General features: G+C 50.6%; 1 protein-coding gene across 3 annotated transcripts in view; it reads left to right on the top strand.

Annotated features, from left to right (window-relative positions):
- Nucleotides 1-16,138, top strand: part of LOC119457644 (B-cell lymphoma/leukemia 11B) — a 509,436-nt gene extending 493,298 nt beyond the window's left edge. For 2 of the 3 annotated variants that reach the window (XM_037719277.2, XM_037719278.2), the window contains 3 exons: nucleotides 4,138-4,454; nucleotides 5,681-5,993; nucleotides 6,602-16,138. In XM_037719277.2, the coding sequence (XP_037575205.1) occupies nucleotides 4,138-4,454; nucleotides 5,681-5,993; nucleotides 6,602-8,214 (2,243 nt within the window). In that variant the 3' untranslated portion in view covers nucleotides 8,215-16,138. The remainder of the gene's footprint in view (nucleotides 1-4,137; nucleotides 4,455-5,680; nucleotides 5,994-6,601) is intronic. The other variant, XR_007467732.1, reaches the window with a different exon arrangement.
- Nucleotides 16,139-17,261: the final 1,123 nt, after the last annotated feature.

Genomic DNA, 17,261 nt, shown 5'->3' with positions numbered 1-17,261 from the left:
TAATAATAATAATAATAATAATAATAATAATAATAATAATAATAATAATAATAATAATGTATGCGACAAGAACATGTGGGGCCGTCTTTGGACATAGAGCGTGTGTTTTGGCATTCACAGAAACGCCTCAATCAAAATCTGAACAAGCGCCGTTCTAATCTTTGAAGATTGCAATGCCTTTACCCTCTGCCTATACGGACTCACCTACACAGTTTCTTTTTCTAAATGCTGTTTACTACTACTACTACTACTACTACTACTACTACTACTACTACTACTACTACTACTACTACTACTACTACTACTACTGCTACTGAAAAGATGTTGCAGCATTCTCCAATTTTCAGGCCAGTGACATGAGAGAAAGCACTATAATATGACAAGAGTATAGACAGCAGCTGGAACTTGCTGAAGTCCTGGCCTGTGTGATGTAAATCACTTACAAAACAAAAAAAAGGAAACAAAGTGAGGCGTTTGCTGCGAGACGTCGGCTTTTCGACGGCGCGCTCCCATCATGTTGCCCCGTCTTCCATCGATGACCGGCGCGCCGACGATCCATCAAAATTTTTGCCCGTCGAATTGGATTTTCTTTCTTTTTTGAGCCGTGCCTGTCCACTGCACACTTGTGCTTCAAAGTAGGGTGGATCCCGGGACACGGTTACCGTGTTTCTGTATATTGTCCACAGAGGGCGGGGTGGTAGCGTTCTGGAGGTGGTGGGGGGGGGGGGGGGGGGGGGGGGTGGATGAGGGGGAGGACGGTATATAGGTTTGGACCTTTCGCGCGGCCACGGATACCGAACTGCTCGCCTTGCGCCCAGGCCGGACAGGCCGAAGGTCAATAGAGGAGCGTGTTTTACATCGACGTCCTCTTAAAAGGTCACAATGGGCGCGACGAGGTCTTTTTAGAGGGGAAGTGGCCCGTTAGGGGGGGGGGGGGGGGGGGTGCTGGGGGGGTGGGGTATGCTGGTCGGCCACCGACAGACGAAAAAAAGAAAAAAAAAGGAAAACACGAAGAAAAAGGAAAAGAAGCCAACCGTGGAGCTGACTGGAATGCACTGAGTGACCATCGTCCCCCGGGATAAATTTATATCGCACTTTTCGTGCAGTTTTTTAGATACCGCAGAAGCTCTAGCGGCGTGTCGTCTTTTCCGTTTGCTTCTTTCAGACCTACATGTCAGGGCCCATATGCGTATACTTAGCTTGTGTAAGAGTGTTTTTTTTTTCTGTTTTTTTTTTTTTCATAGGCCAGCGTTGGCGAGCGCCAGCCAATCACGACCCAGGGAACCGGGATAACAAACTACCGGGCTAGCTATGATCAATCGGTGACGGCACTTACCTTTACGAAAAGTTTTGTGACGTTGACCCCAGTGTTTATTGTAGGAGGTGGTGGAATAAATAGGCCATTCGTGTGATGCTTATTTACTCGTTTGGTCGTTTGTCGATCATATTTCGAGCATACATCGAGGGCCAGTATAACTACTGCGTAGTGCAGGCAGCGTCTGTTAAATAAACATACAGATTTGAAATACAAAGGACTGTCGCGTCTTTTGCATCTGCAGATGAGTTACGTTGCCTTCTGCAATTTTTTTTAATCACTTAATAAACGAGGAAAATGCCCTATTGCGATCTTCTAACTTTTGCCCCTACGGCATCGCTTGCCTGGTTGGCCCGCAGTTCGCGATCTACGCTCGCTTCGTGTCGCCTCTCCTTATACGGTCGCATAACTGGCTCGCGCGTCAGTCTACTTCGTCGTGGAACGACTCCCAGTGATGGATGACTCCCACCTTAGCGCGACCGCCGCGGACAAACTTCTCGGGGCGAGGAAGCGACGCCAGCGCACAAGTGACGCTCGCATTCTGGAACTAACACACACACAGCGTTCTCTCTCGCTCTCTCTTACACCATCGTTCTCATAGCGCTTCCCTCGTTCCCTCAAGACATACCCCTCTTGCAGCTCAAACAACGCTCAGCCAGCAGCTCTCTCCCCAAGAATCTATAGAGACCGACTCTGCAACCTCGCGTATGCGCGGAGTTTGGACCCGAGTGCAAAGAGGGGGCTGCGGGGGGCGGGGGGAGTAGCAGTAGGCGACCGCAGTTGAGTTGACTACGCCGTACTTCCGCGCGCGAGCGCGCGCGCTACCGGCGACGAAGTGCTGCGCGATCAACTCACCAAGAGAGGCGGCGAGACGCGAGCCATCAAGTCAGGTTCGAAGCGCATCGCTCATTCCAGGATTAATTACTCCCCGGAACGACTTCGGGGTGCGCGTGAGACGAACGACCCGCTCCCCATCCCCTCCCCCTTTTCCTCTCCCCCCTCCCCTCTCATTCGCTCCCGTTTTTCTACCGGTCGACCTTTGCACCGTCTTCGCGCTCTCCCTAAACGGAGCGGCTCGGAGGACGCGCTCTTCTGGGAGGGGGAAAAAAGGGGGAAGTGGCCTGGTACGAGGGAAGGCAGACGGTTCTCCCCTTTACGCCGAGGGCGCTAATTGTCTTGTAGGATAACTTCCCGAACAGCGGCGGCACGCTATCTGGGGTGGGATCTGTGCGAGGGAGAAAGGGTGGAAAGGGCAAACTACTCCCCTCCTTAGGGATCTGCAGAGCGCGTAGCGAGAGAGAGAGAGGCTGCGAGTTCGAGATGCGGCCGGGAGTCTTGGATGTCCCGAATGGGGATGCGGAGGAAAGGGGGATTGCGGGAAGTGCTGTGTAGGGCCTATAACACTATGGGCGCGAGCGCGCGAGCGAGCACACGACATCGGAAAGCAATTATTAGCCGTTCGAGCGGTGTTAATCTATCACGATTAAGTGATCGATGTTCTTCCCCCTGCGCTAGTTCGCGAGAGGTTCTTGTTTTTTTTTTTCCCTCAGCTCGGGCTTGCTTTGTGGCGTAGAACTAAATGCGCGCCTCTTCCGAGCGACGGTGGTGGTTGTTCAGCGCCCTCAAGACGTGAGCTGCGATGCGTCCTTTCGTATAGACCTCTTTGGAGCAATGAGCGCATGCGTGAAAGAACGCAAGGTGAACGCGGAAGCGGACGCCAATGAAGTTTCGTCGGAGCTTCATTTCCTTTCTTCTCGTGCTATGCTATTCCCGCAGTTCGATTTGTTCGTACTACAGCGATGTGGGAATAGATTCGTGGCTGAGAAGAGAACACGGCGAGGAATGTTGCTCGAATTTCCTATCTGCGCATTTGCCCGTAGCCTAATTTCGAAGGCGTCAACGCGTTTCTTTCTCGTTCGTTGCTGTTAGTGTGTTTGTTTGTGCGCGAATGTAGCACTATACCCCACCGCACTGGCACGGGCTATACTCGTACGGCGTCTTCGAGGCAGCAGTGTAGTCCTCCGTGAATGTAGACTTCATTGAGGTTTCCGGATACTTTTGTGCAGCGTTAAGCGACGGCAAATTATTCCGAAGGTAATCGCTCGGAAGTAATGGGCGTCTAAATTACCTGCTTTCTGGAGGTGACGCGAGGTAAACTATGCCCATTAAGTTAACGACCGCCCGCCCTGCGTAAAGTGTGGGAACAAACAATGCGCGATCTCTTCAACCGGTGTTTGAATGATCGAATTCACGTTGGATGTTGTTGTAACAGTTCAGAACATTTTTTCGCGTTCAGGGTCCAAAGTGAGCTTTGGGAACACTCTCCTTGCGGCGCTCGCGAATACACGCCTCGTCATTTTTGTGAGCTTGCTGCTATCTTGTAGATTCGCTTGTTCGTCGTTCAGCTACCATGGCAATGGTTGAGCAATGGTGGATAGTATACGGATTTGTCTAATCTTCGCGCTTGCGCCTTCAGACGTTCTCGCGAAGCTGTGTATTGTGGTTCATTTATTTTTGCTACATCTTCGAGCAGTCGTACATCTCTAAACGCATGAAGGTAACAAGTATCCGCGCACTTCACCATCCTTTGCCAGTTGTTGCTTTTACAACCGACTATATTGTTGTATATGGTCCATATACGAAACAACAAAGTCGTTGCTGGCTGAACCGTCCTACTCTCAGCTCCCGTAGACTAGATTTGCGTATTGCAATTTTTCTAGGAAGCGCTACGTTTTGATGCTGTACTAGTGGTGTGCTTTTCACATGCTTTTCGTGCCTAAACATACCCTATGTTCTCTTCCTCTTTCTATCACGATGTGCAGAGCCCAACAGCTACACGTGTTTCACGTGCAAGCATGTGTTCCCCTCCGCCTGGCTGCTGGTCCAGCACTGCCAGAACCTGCACGGCGTCAAGATCTACGTGGACGCCAACATCAGCGCGACGGGAGCGCTCTTTCCCCTGGTGGGCGGCGGCCGGTCTTCCGTCACGCCTCCCCTGCTACACCGGCCGTCCTCGGCGCAGCCCTCCATCGGCACGGTGTCCAGCGTGCCGGCGCCCACCCCGCCCACCCCTGTGGGGTCTTCGTCCACGCCGTCGGCCAGGTCTACGCCGACGTCGTCCACGGAACCCGCACCGCAGGTGAATGTCTCACGCACGACTGATGGGGGCAGTAATGACGTCTTTAGATGGCTCGATCTAGCCTTGATGCAGTGTGTGGTACACCATTGCATGTAGCAGATTGGCGAAGAATGAACGTAGGGACAATATAAAATGCTTAGCAGTGGCGGTACATGAAGAAGCTAAAGACGTACTTGCACACAGGTCAAGACACTTGCCTCGAACGAGCTTCTGGCGGCCAAAGCGGCTGCCAATGCATTAAGTGACCAGTAGATTGAATTGAGACAAGGCATCTCGTAAATGTTGCCGTGCATGGGCACATCCAGCCGGTTTCCGTACCATTTGATATCTCTAATGTTGTGCCAGCGAAGTCCGGAGAAGGTGCCTGGCGCATTATAGACAAGTGTCTTGTCCTCCGTACTATAACTGCAAAAATAAGTAAATAAAAAGGAAGTAAGGTACGTTAGGGTGGTCCAAAAGTATCTTCGAAAGATGAAGAAAAATGGCATCGTTCGTTTAGCGATGAGGCAGGACTTGCGTTTGTTACCTTGGGAGTGTATGCTATTGTCTCAATGAAGTCTTGCATACGAAACGGTCCTCTCAGCTCAAATGCATTTCCGCCGTACAGGAGAAAGTAAATGGATCGTCCAGAGAGAGAGAGAGAGATAAACACTTTATTTAGAATCATTAATGGAGCTGGTGGAGGCCCTCAGTCCTCGCTGGTGCAATGTTTCAACGCAGCGTTGATAAACCTCACCAGGTACTCTTGTGCCGGTAAAGAGATGGTTTGTGTAAGCCACCTAGCCGATGCGCTAGAGGAGTGGAGACACAAAGATCATATGTTAAAGTCATCATGCGAGTAATAATGGTCTTACAGAATAGAGGAGGATGAGTGTTGTTGCCAGCTGCAGGCGGACCTATAAGCTTGCAGATATTCCCAGCAGTTGCTCCGCCTAAGAGGTCACTTATGGTGGAGTATTTGGTGGAGTCGGAGCAGTCGTCGTCGATTATTAAAGCAACAAGCAACACAGCTTGGCACATCGTTCGTGCAGCTTGACATAACGCCTACAGGGAAGACGGGGTTACACTTTTTTTTCCAACACTTCATAGACTAACGCCTCGTATTGTCTTGAGCCGGATTTGCAGTTTATAAATGGACATCTTTACACAAAATGCATTGACTACAGTACGCGATGGAGTCACTCGCTGCCAATCTAACGAAGCTGCCGCTGGCATCCGGCACCCAGGTGACGTCCACGGCGGGCCCCGGCGTCCCATCGCTCGCCGGCGTCGTCGACCCCGTGGCCGCGGCGCACCCGGCGCTCCAGCTCCTGCGGATGCCGCTGTCCGAGCGCCAGTTCGCCGCAGGTGCAGCGGCGGCAGCGGCTGGCCTCTTCGGGAGGGCCTCTAGTCACGACTTCCGCGTGGGCGACCTCCTGGCCGACCAGCTGCGGCCACAGGTTCCCCTCCCGCCCGTCGCCCCGGCGTCGTCGTCGACGGCGGCGGCGTCCACGCCACCGACGACCGCGCCTTCGTCCTCTTCCGCCGTGGCCGCTACAGGTAATACGAGACGCTATTTCCCTTCTTTACAGTTACCTACTTGCACGGTGCTGCCATTGCAAGATGCCACCAAAATGTTACAAAATGGTGTCAGCGCGGGATATCACCGCTTCCACCGATATGTTATGTGGAAAAGGCCACTAGCTTCTGCATTACTTGATTGCCCATGCTGTAGTATATAAACTTCAATGAGCAAATGTTGTGTCGATGTGCACTTCCAGATGAAGCGGCACCCTCAATTCTAGTTTTATTTCTTTCCCTTTTTTTCATCTCTTAACCCCCTTCTCCCCTTGTAGGGTAGCAAACTAGACGCGCGTCTGGTTAACCTTCCTGGCTTTCCTTTTTCTCCTTTCTCTCTCTCTAAAGTATAGTCATATTTCCCGAACTCTCGCTTCGTCTTCCCCGTTCTTGGCCTATTGGCTCAATCTTATTCTTCGCCCAACTGGTGCTGTCACTCCTATACCCATATAAGTTTACGCACTAACAAGGAAGAGGGACAATATTTCTCTTGGCTTGAAAATCGGGTGTTTCCTTTCACTTCTGTCGGCAGTGAGCATCTTCCGATCAATTTTCTCGCCGTATAACATGCCCTCGTTTGCGTGTTTCAGGCTCGACAAGTCGCGATGGCTTTCGGCCGTCGGCGACGCCGCAGAGCACACCACCGTTCGGCCTTCCGGCCATCGAGCCCCAGCTGGACTTCTACTCTCAACGGCTGCGGCAGTTGGCGGGCGCGTCCAGTCCCACGGACGCGGCGACGGCGAGCGCCAACGCGCCTTCGTCACCGCGCAAGCAGCTGACGCCGCCGGCATTCCCGGCGTCGGGCGCCGCGACTTCGACGACGGGAGCCCCGCTGACGCCCACGGCGACGTCCGCGCCGTCGGGCCTCGCCAAGGCGTTGTCGGACGGCACGCCGTCCTCGCGCGCGACGTCCCCGAAGCTCAAGTCGTGCGAGTACTGCGGGAAGTCGTTCCGCTTCCAGAGCAACCTCATCGTGCACCGGCGGTCGCACACGGGCGAGAAGCCGTACCGCTGCCACATCTGCAACCACGCGTGCACCCAGGCGAGCAAGCTCAAGCGACACATGAAGACGCACCGCAGCTCGCCCGGGTCGGGCAACAACACGAGCGTCGAGTCGGCCCGATCCACGCCGGACGGCGCAGGTGGAGGCGGCGGCGGTCCGAGGACCAACGGTGACGATGGCTCGGAGGACGGTGCCGCGTCGTGCGACGAGGTCGAGGATGAGGAAGAGGAAGACGAGATGGACGAGGAAGAAGAGGAGGAAGAGGAGGAGGAGGAAGAAGAGGAGGAAGAAGATCTGGACGACGAGAGCGGCGCCGGGGGCGCCGACAGGGCCGAGGACCTGACGGTACGGGGCGGCGGCGGGACGGGCTCCTCGGTGGGCCCGTCCGAGCGCAAGTCCCTGCTGGGTGAGGTCATGGAGAAGATCGGTCTCACCAACATCCAGCAGTACAGCGAGGCCTACCGGCAGGCGCTCGAAGAGAGCGGGACCCTGCGCAACGCCGTCAAGCAGGAGCGACCTGGGTCGGCCGTGCCCAGCACCGACACGTCGATGGCCGAGAACGGCTCCGACGTGGTCGGCAGCAAGTCCCTGCCGCACGCGGCGCTCGACTTCGGCGGCAGCCTGCTGGGCGCCTTCGACGGCGACTCTACCAGCAAGAGGCTCAAGCTAGACCTGGCCGCGGCGGCGGGAGAGCGCGACGTCTTTCCCGCCGGTCTCTGGCTGCCCTCGATGGCCCACCGCGACTTCTACCTGGGCCTCCACCAGCAGGGCGCCGCCGACCTGGAGCAGCGGGCCAAAGAGCTCAAGCTAGGCACGCTGAGCCCACGCCCCGGTCCGAGCGGCGCGGCTGCTGCGCTGGCCCTGATGGGCTCCCACCTGGGCAGGCCCAAGGACCGGCGCAACGACACGTGCGAGTACTGCGGGAAGGTCTTCAAGAACTGCAGCAACCTCACGGTGCACCGGCGATCGCACACGGGCGAAAAGCCCTACAAGTGCGAGCTCTGCAGCTACGCCTGCGCGCAGAGCTCCAAGCTGACGCGGCACATGAAGACCCACGGGCGCGTCGGCAAGGACGTCTACCGGTGCCGCTTCTGCGACATGCCTTTCTCGGTGCCCAGCACGCTGGAGAAGCACATGCGCAAGTGCGTCGTCAACCAGAACGCCCAGTCGCTGGACTCCGACTCGAAGGACATGACGTGACGCCGCAGCCGCCGAGGTCGTCCCTCGTCGACGTCGCTGGCGTCGCCTCGCGCAGGACTCGTGGGGCCCGCCACCGCTGCCGCCCCGTTCGCGTCGTGGCGCCGAGCGGCCCTCGGACAGCCCTGGGTCGCGTCTCTTCTGCACTGAAGACACTTTTGAGGCCGCCGTAACGTCGGTGACCGACCTTCTCGCAGTGGTAGCCCGTCGTTCCCAGCCACCTCGCCTCCCCAAGTCATCACGAGTCGCGCCGCCCGTACGATGGCGCGAGCGTGTGTGTGTGTATGTGTGTGCGTGCGTCTCGTAACTTCATTCATTACTCTCCTGGACTCATCACCAAACTCCAATGTGGTCTCCTTCTCTGCGCGCTCTGCCTGCTTTTTCCCCACGGACTGGTCCCCCCACATCTTTCAGCGTCAGAGTTGTCGCCTTCTCTTCCCAGCGGTGTGTTTCCGTCGCTGGTTTGCTTTCATTTTCGTCCTCTGGCTTCTGAATGACTGTAAACGGCTAAAGCCTGTCGATCGTGGGCCTACCTGATACCCGCGGTGGTAATATGTGTTCATATCCCTGTCTCGCTCAAGTGCGTTAACGAAGAGCTTCGCTAGTAGCCGACGCTCGGAGGACCTGTGGCCCTGCCCTGTCACGAAAAGAGGAGAGCGCGTTCTGCAGTACACGTCCGATCACGAGTAATCTCTATGGAGAGGGCAAAGTGTTGAGCATGCCGCTGCTAGCAAAAGCAGCCTAGTGCACCAGACATGAGTTGATGTCGGTGACTGTGCGAAAACTCTGCTCCATCTTAAAAACGCGGGTGCACTCGATGCCTGGAAAGCCTCTAGTGTAGTCTTCCTGTGGAACACAAAACGTGTCGCACGTCGTTGAAGCGCAGGCAAAATAGTAGTTGCCGTTGCCAGCGTGCTTACGAGGTTGGAAAACGGGTCGGGTTCGTTGCCAGTGGCAGAAAAAGCCACTTATGTAAAAAAAATTATAAGTGAATCTCCGCCGAAAGTGCCTGAAATCTGGCCCCGGAGGAACTACATCAACACATCCGTTAGGAGCGGTAGTGTCGCCCGATTTCGATCTTAACCATACCGGTGTGTGCGCGACCTGTGGACCTTCCTCGTAGCAGTTGGCGCGAAGAATCGATTGCTCTGTTGTTGAGAATTCACCAGCACCGAGCGGCGCAGTTCTTTAAATCAGCAAGCTTAGATATGGAGTCTACCCGCTTGAATGTAGTAGGGTCGACACGTTTGGACGTGGAGTCGATACGTTTAGACATGAAGGTAGACTCGCCTGGTGAATCTGCATTGAAATCGATCCAGCAGCGTCTCTCCTCCTTTCTGAACGGCAAAGCGTTGTGAGTCTAGCCGGAATGGCCACGACTTTTGGGGTCTTTGCGTTTTGGTCCCTCCCAAGGCTTTTTCCGCGTCGCTATTGTCGGCGACAAACTCCAGTGTTGCCGGACAGGTCGTGCGCCATTGGCAACGGGTTCTTTTTCTGCAGCAGCCAATGGGCAGAAGCTAACGGCCCGCCTCCATACATGTGCAATAACACCGTTCCTTTTCGCACCGCTCTCAGTCCCTCTCGGAGCATTTGGTGCCCCACTTCTTTTTAATATTGTCTAGCCATCTCCTTTTATTATTATAAGTTTTTTTTTACCTTTAATGTTTGTAGTGTTCGTAACGATGCTGTGTACTCCGCTCTTTGGCATGTTTCATTGCTGCTCTGTCGTAGTTCATGCGGTGACCAGAAGAGTATTTATCGTTCACACTTACGGAACGCGTGACAAGTTTGTTCACCTGTACCTAAATAACCCAGTCCAACACCACTTCCTTTTTTCTTTCACTTTTTTTTTTCTTTTTAAATGCACGTATAGAGACGCGATCATACCTCGAGAACATAATACTGCATTTTTAACTTCGTTTTGTATTAGTGAGCCCTCAATTCCACGAGGCGTCGTCACTCTCTCCCATTCTCTTTCCCTTTCTCTCCTTCCGCGGCAGGAAAGAGTGTGCGAACTGTTGAGTTTGCTGCCCATTTTTTTTTTTTTATTATTATTGTTCAACCGGGGACCACTGGCAGAGATTGTCGTCTCGGCGTTCTTTTTTTCTTAATTTTTAATTTTGCCAGCGGCCACTGCGCATATAGGGGTGTGTGTACGTTCGTCAAGAGCAATAACACAGCCTCGAGAAGCCGCAAGAGAAGCAGTTAAATTCATCCGCGAGGGCAACTAGTATCGCTGCTCTCTGGCTAGTTAACGGAGCTTGATCATCTTCATCTGACAGGGGTGCAACCGTCCTCGATTTGGAATTCCTTATTCGATAGCGCTAGGAGTAAATGAACGGCAGTGCTTTAAAATTACGCTGTTTGTGGTGTAATCGAAGCGTACGTTGACGTTTTGACATTTCTGACATTTACGGCATCCCCCCCCCCCCCCCCCCAACCCGACGCTCTCCGCAGAGATTGTACTAGTTGAAGACATCAGGTATCTAGTCACGTAGCAGCAATCCTGAATTCGTTCAACGTATTGTTATCTTGGCTGAGCGATAACCATTTGGCTAGAGACGGAGCGCGCGGCACAACATCGGCAGATAATTTGGCGGGAAAGGTCGCGACCCGAACCCAAAAAAAGAAAGAAAAGTTTACCCGCGTAATTCTATCCCCAAAGACACTTCCTTAATTTGCAACGCTTCCTAATTTGCAACTGCCATAGGTCGAAATTTAATTAAGCTGATCATCGACAGATGTCGCGTCGCGCTGCGCGCACGTCATCTCATCGCGCCTTCGGGCATGCATGCGCCGCCTATCTGTAGCTGTGGGAACACAAATAGTTCGTACGTGGCCTCAGAGATAGCGCGCTCTCCCGGATCACGGACTCCACGGTTCATTTCATGGTCTCTCCTATCCCAGCTCCCGTAAACCGTTCACTATGACATTTTTTTCCCCGCTTGTTTTTATCTATTTAAGGAAACGCGACAAGTTATGCTGCCGAGTTGTCTTCATTGTTCACGCTTATCATCACTCTAACGCCACAGTTTTATCTAACGGTCCTAATAGCTGGCGTGCCAATACAGCGTGTTTCGGAATACGCGTAGCGCTTGTGACACACACGCATGTATTGTCGTTCATCGATTCATGAGCAGAGGATCTTCGAGATGCGCATAGCTTTCTGTACAAAAGAAATATCACGTCACCGTGCATGCAGGCGCGCGCGTGAAACAACACTTGTGACATTGTAATCAAGAGGGTATATATATATCGTAACTTGTACCAGACAATTCACGCCCAGTCTAATCACCCCGCAGCTTTCATGACTGCTCCATTATGTTACTTTTTCTTTATTATTGTACGCGTTCTTTTCCGGAGCGTTACAACCGTTGGAAGATACAGCAGCCTGCCTTGAGGGGCTTCATTTTTGTCGAAAATTCGCTGGCGCTTAATTTGCAAAAGCGTGTGAAAACTGTATTCGCACCATGCCTAGGTATCAAACGATTTAGAAAAGACGTCATTCTTTATTCTTAAATTAGAAAGAACCTTCATATGCATCCAAATTACATCCAATGACTTAATGAGTACGTCTCTGATCGGGGATTTACGGACCGAGCACCCGTGAGTAGACATTGCTACTCAGTCAAACCGTATGCGGATAACCATTAGGCCTGGTAGTTAGGCCTAACAGCGTCGTTAGGCCTAGCTTGCGTTAGGCGTAACTAAGCCTAACGCAATATTTTTAGATGTATTCACCTATACAGCAGGCTGCTTGCCAACGATTGTCGTCTCCTTGCGCGGGGTCACCTAAAAACTTTTTTTTGTCCTTTGATGATCTTCGGTAACATGCGAGTTGAAATCCAGAGTTGAGAATCCATGCTCCCTATGTAAATACAGCTTTGCCCTCGCCCTGTCCTCTCTGTCGCGTTCTGACTTCGTTTCAAGTTCCATTGTTGAGGCTTGTGTTTTCTTATATTTGTTCTTGTTCTTTTTTTTTTTACTTCTTTGCCGCTTCCTGCTTCTGAAAGGATGTGTCAGTCAAGCCTCTGTATTGATTTTTTTTTTCATCGTAATTCATATGTCACGTGACTGTTGTGCCATTTTTGAGAGAAGAGAGGTCGCCTCGCGACAAGTCTGTTGTGACGGTCAGAGACGACTACGTTTTATCCACTGTGAATGAATGTGTGTGAAGTGAGAAGCGACAGCAAGAAAAAAAAAAACTGAAAAAAAAGTTTTTACTCTCGTAGTCCTCGTCTAAAGTTGCACTACGCTTGAGAGGGTAAAGACTATGTTTTCCACGAGTGCGTGTGAAATATTGAGAGAGAGAGAAAGCGATAGAGGAGATATATTATATATATATAAATATATATTTTAGCCCTGTACTATAAGCATTGAGATCTATAGATATTTGTAAAGCCCACCAAAACCCCCAGTTTTCTTCTCGAATGCTGGTTGTTTTTAATCTTATCTGCGTAATGATCCGACCTGCTTTCGTCATGCATCAGGCTCTGAAAATCACTGACCGAAGGCGGCAATTTATTCGAATGGAAGGCGCCGCTTCATGAAATATTCCAAACCTCGCTCATTTAAAAGTCATGTTGGGACACATAGCAATGAAAGACTACAGTGACCGCAAAAGAAGTAGAAGAAAACAACTTGTGGTTTCGGCCGGAATCATTGGACAGCGCAGACACGAATGGAAAACGAAATGGATCTTTACAAAATCAGACCACAGAAGCCCTACTTCTTAGCCATTCATATCATTTTCGACTCCATTCTTATCATGCGCCGTGTTGAATGACTGATCCCAGAGATAACGGCGAAGATAACGGGCTCATTCCGGAGATAATGGCAGCGCGGCGGTGCCGGAGGGAATAAGAAAAGGCGCAAATAATGGAAGAAAAGTAAAAGAAAAAACATCTTTGGATTGTTACGAAATACGACTGTTCGGTCCACACTCGCAACACATTTCGTGCACTTAAGTGGTGCAATTAAGTTACAGGTCAATTCTGATAGCTGGCATCGGATACTGCCAACGGGTACTGTCAGCCAATGATACATGATTCTTAGATTCCGAAATCTTTCTGAAATCGCGCAATGAGCCCATAAAAAAAAATAAAGATTGAACACGTGCGAATTTGGGATTCGCTTGTCTCTTGATCGGGACCCATGCTGTCGCCTTGATCGCTACAACACTTTACAGCCTTTGCGGCGGTGGCCATGCCTCTGTAGCTTTTAGAAATACGTTGTTTTACTCGCTGACAGCGTCTGGTGTTCGCATATGTTGGCGCTTTGGGAGTTAACGTTAATTGCCGCGTAGTTGTGTGGGATTGCAGACTAAATGTGGTCGAATTTGAAACTTTCGTTTTTTTTCAATCAGTGGTGCTCTAGCCTAGTAGCCTGACGAACAGCAGCGAGGTTTCATGAAGTGGCGTTTTTTTTTTCTATTTCTTTTTCACGTTTCGTCTTAATTGGTCGAATTTATGTAAAAAAGTTTTTCTTCATACATGTTGATTTTGTCGTCCTGTCGGGTCCCAGTGACTTGTTTAACGAATGGAGGCGCGATCTCAAACGCTATCTTGTATCTTGTCTTTATCTTTATTGTTTGTGTTCCTCTCTCGACCCCCCCCCCCCTCCTCCTTCCAGCCCCAACCTTACCGCTTTCTCCTGTCTTTTTCGTATGCGTGATGGCGTTGTGGTTTTCCGAAGGCATACAGAAGAAACGACATAGTTCACGTCTGCAGGCTCTCAATGCCTTCGATTTTATTTCTCTGCCGTTTTGGGTGACTCCATCAATGGCTGTCGTTTTTTTTTAATTCATCTCCGGAGCAATTAACCATTTAAAAGCCCAACGTAATATATAAACTGCGCCCAGTTTCATGCCTCGAAATTCTGATTCAAGAGTTGGAAGCTTAGCGCAAAGCTCATGGCTGCTTTTTCTATAGCTTTGAATAGTCAAGAGAATTATTGATTAATTACTATACAAATCAAGTTATAGCCAAATAACTCCGAGGCGTTATAAGAGCACGTCAGTTATGTAGCGAGAGGCAGCAAACCGTGTAATCTATCACGTAGACTGCGGTTTCAATATGCGAGCTTCTTGGAGAAGCATATATACGTATATGCTTCTACATATGTATATAGTGTGGGCGTTTGTAATGTATAATATGCTATAAAAATGTGCAGTTCTTTAACCGTCACTAAAAGAGAAATGAAAGATTAACTCTGATAATTCTTGGAGACGTAACAGGCATCTTAAAAGGCCTTTCGATTCCGCAAGGTAACAAACCCTGTGCTACGATGGAAGACAATTTTCACGTTTAATAGGTTAACCCTTGCATAGGTTCCTCTTGAGCGGTCTTGTTGAATCACCGTGTCGGCTCTGACAAATTCTTATCGAAAGCATCGCTACCCAACGGTGCTCTTGACGGTGCTCTTGACGTAGCTCTCAGATCTGATCGGTTGTCGTATCTATCTGTTGGCTTTGACCAGCTTCACCGCTATCTTCACCGCATGCCGCGAAATCCGAAACTTTGCGTCGCCGAGGTCGTTAGACGGTTTTATTTTTCAGCCCTGGCACTTATACATTCACGAATCTGTGCGTCGCTGGTTCCCAATGACGACGCCCTATGCAGGAGTGGACGTTTGTTCCGTTACCCTCGTTAAACCACAACGCCCGCGCTACTGTCGGTTTGTGTGTATTATTAGTAACGACGCAGTACAACTGAAATATATAGAAAAACGAGTTTGCGTAGGTCTTTTCTGGTTTCGAATGCGTACTGCCCTGCGTACTGTTGATCAGTTGTGTCATCTTGCCTGCACACCAGTGTACGTCTTTTGCGCTGCTGTCCGGTATTTCCTGTTATATTGCTCTTTATGCCCCCTCCCTTTGTCTTCTCCCGATTTTTATTGTCCCATTGTGTTGCGTGCCGATTTGTTGCCTGTTTTTCTTTGTCCAGAAACCAGACGCTTGAAGGCAATTCTGCCATTTATCGAGCGCACAATCCGGTGAAAGAAAAAAAAAAGAACTAGACATATAATGGATAGAGTGCACCTTTTTTTTTTTTCCTGCTCCTTGGTCGTTGTGACTCGCGGTAGAAAAAAAAAAACATATGATAAACTGTCGTGTGTGTGGATACCGTGAGTGTGTGCAGAGGAGCGACGACGGAGTGTGTAAGCAACGGAATCCGCATCGTCGTGGCCAACTGCGTTGCTGCTTTCAAGAGTTTTTTTTTTTTTTTTTTTTGAAACGCGACGGGTGTCCCGTTTCAGCGCGCGTCGTCTGCTACACCGTAGCAGACGTGGACGCTCTTTCCGCGCAGACGCAGACGGCGACGTTGTTTGTGCCGCGAACTGCGTAGTGTCTGTCCGCGGCTGTGAGTGGCTCACGTTCGAATCACGTGACCGGCCCGACGGTGGCAAGATGGCCGCCGCCGTATTTGTGAATGTCGTTCCTGGACCCCGCGGTCTCCCCCTTTTTTTCCCAGTGCTCTTTCTCGTTTACCTATTGTCGTGTTTTTTGTTTCAAAGCTGACCCCTTCCGCTGTGGCCTCCTCACCACTTTTTTTTTTAAAGTCATCAGGGGGCATTATACATGCGTAAGCTTTTTGTGCCGCTGAATTTAGCTTTTGTTCTGAGCCCCTTAATCTCGTCTTTCTTCCATTTTTTTTCTTTTTTTTCTCTCTTTCGTTACGCATCGCTCATTGCCTGTACTATGACAGCTGTATGTTTCTGTGTGTACATTGAAAGCGAGAAACTTTCTGTGGCGTTGTGAGCATTTATTTGCTTGTTGTTCCCCTAGCTGGCAAAGAGCATGTTCTTATTACATCACTCTCCTCTGTCATTACGTGGAAGTTTATCTGAATAGTTTGCATCCCCCCTTTTTCTCGCGGAGTAGCGATTACGCGACGGATTTATTAAATAAAAGAAAAATGGCATCCGACACTCGTGTCTCTGTGTGTTCTGTTTTTTTTTTCTTTTTAAACACGGAAGGTGTCATATCTTCCAAGCCTCCCGAGTCAATGCGGACGATATGTACAAGGCCGAACACTCTTAGGGCCAACGTCTTATTGCTAATGACTTGTACCGACGCCAATTTGCAGCTTGTTTTCAAAGAAAAATAATGGCAGCTAGAGCAAAGTGTTGCCTAAGTTGTTCCTTTTATGAAAAGGGATGACCACTGTTAAAAGTCTAGCACGAAATAAATCTGCGATAGAAGCAAACTTCTAATAGCGGGCATGGATGCCGCCGGTGCACAGCGAACCAGCCCGGTCATGGCCGTACCGCAGCCGACAGCGCCGCGGACCTTAGCCTATTAAACCGAAGTTCCCTTTCCTACGAACACTGCGACACTTGATGACTACTGAATACCTCTAGTGTGCGTGTGTAAAAACTTTTTATTTACAAAAGTCCTGAGGCTCGACTATTTCAAGTCGAGGCGGGCCGCTCCCACGATGGCACCGTTAGGCCCAGCCCTTCAGCGACATCGTGGGCTCTCTGGACAGCCCGTAGCTGATCTTGAAAAGATGAACTCTCTAGCATCTTCTTCCAACGGAGCCATTCTTCTTCAGGGTTGGTGAGAGTCACAGGGCATCCCGCGAGCATGTGTCTGATCCCAATGATGCCATTACACGCATGACAATCTTTCTTGACCTCTCTTTCGGGATGCATTTTATCAAGGTGGTACGGCGTGGGATAAGTTCCTGTTTGTAATAGTCTCATTGAAACTGCCTGAGCCCTGTTCAGCTTTGAATGTGGCAATGGAAATTGTCTGCGTCCTAGATAGTAGTGTTTAGTAATCTCGTTATATGTTAATAAATGATCTCTAAATCCCCCGGCCTGGTGGTGGACGGCTCGGTTGTGACTGTCACGGCTAGCAAGTCCTCGTGCCAAGTCATGAGTAACCTCATTGAGGTTAGCTCGGACCTCTAGTACGATAAAAATATTAGCAACTGTGCACTCTACAGACGACACGTGTTCAGGGAAATGTGAGGTGTGAGCGCACATCTGCTCCGTACAATAAAAGAATTATTATCGCATAAATCCAAAACACATAATGTCGGCAC

Source organism: Dermacentor silvarum, chromosome 7 (assembly GCF_013339745.2).
Source record: "Dermacentor silvarum isolate Dsil-2018 chromosome 7, BIME_Dsil_1.4, whole genome shotgun sequence".
Classification (NCBI taxonomy): domain Eukaryota; kingdom Metazoa; phylum Arthropoda; class Arachnida; order Ixodida; family Ixodidae; genus Dermacentor; species Dermacentor silvarum.
This window is presented reverse-complemented; position numbering and strand designations above follow the sequence as displayed.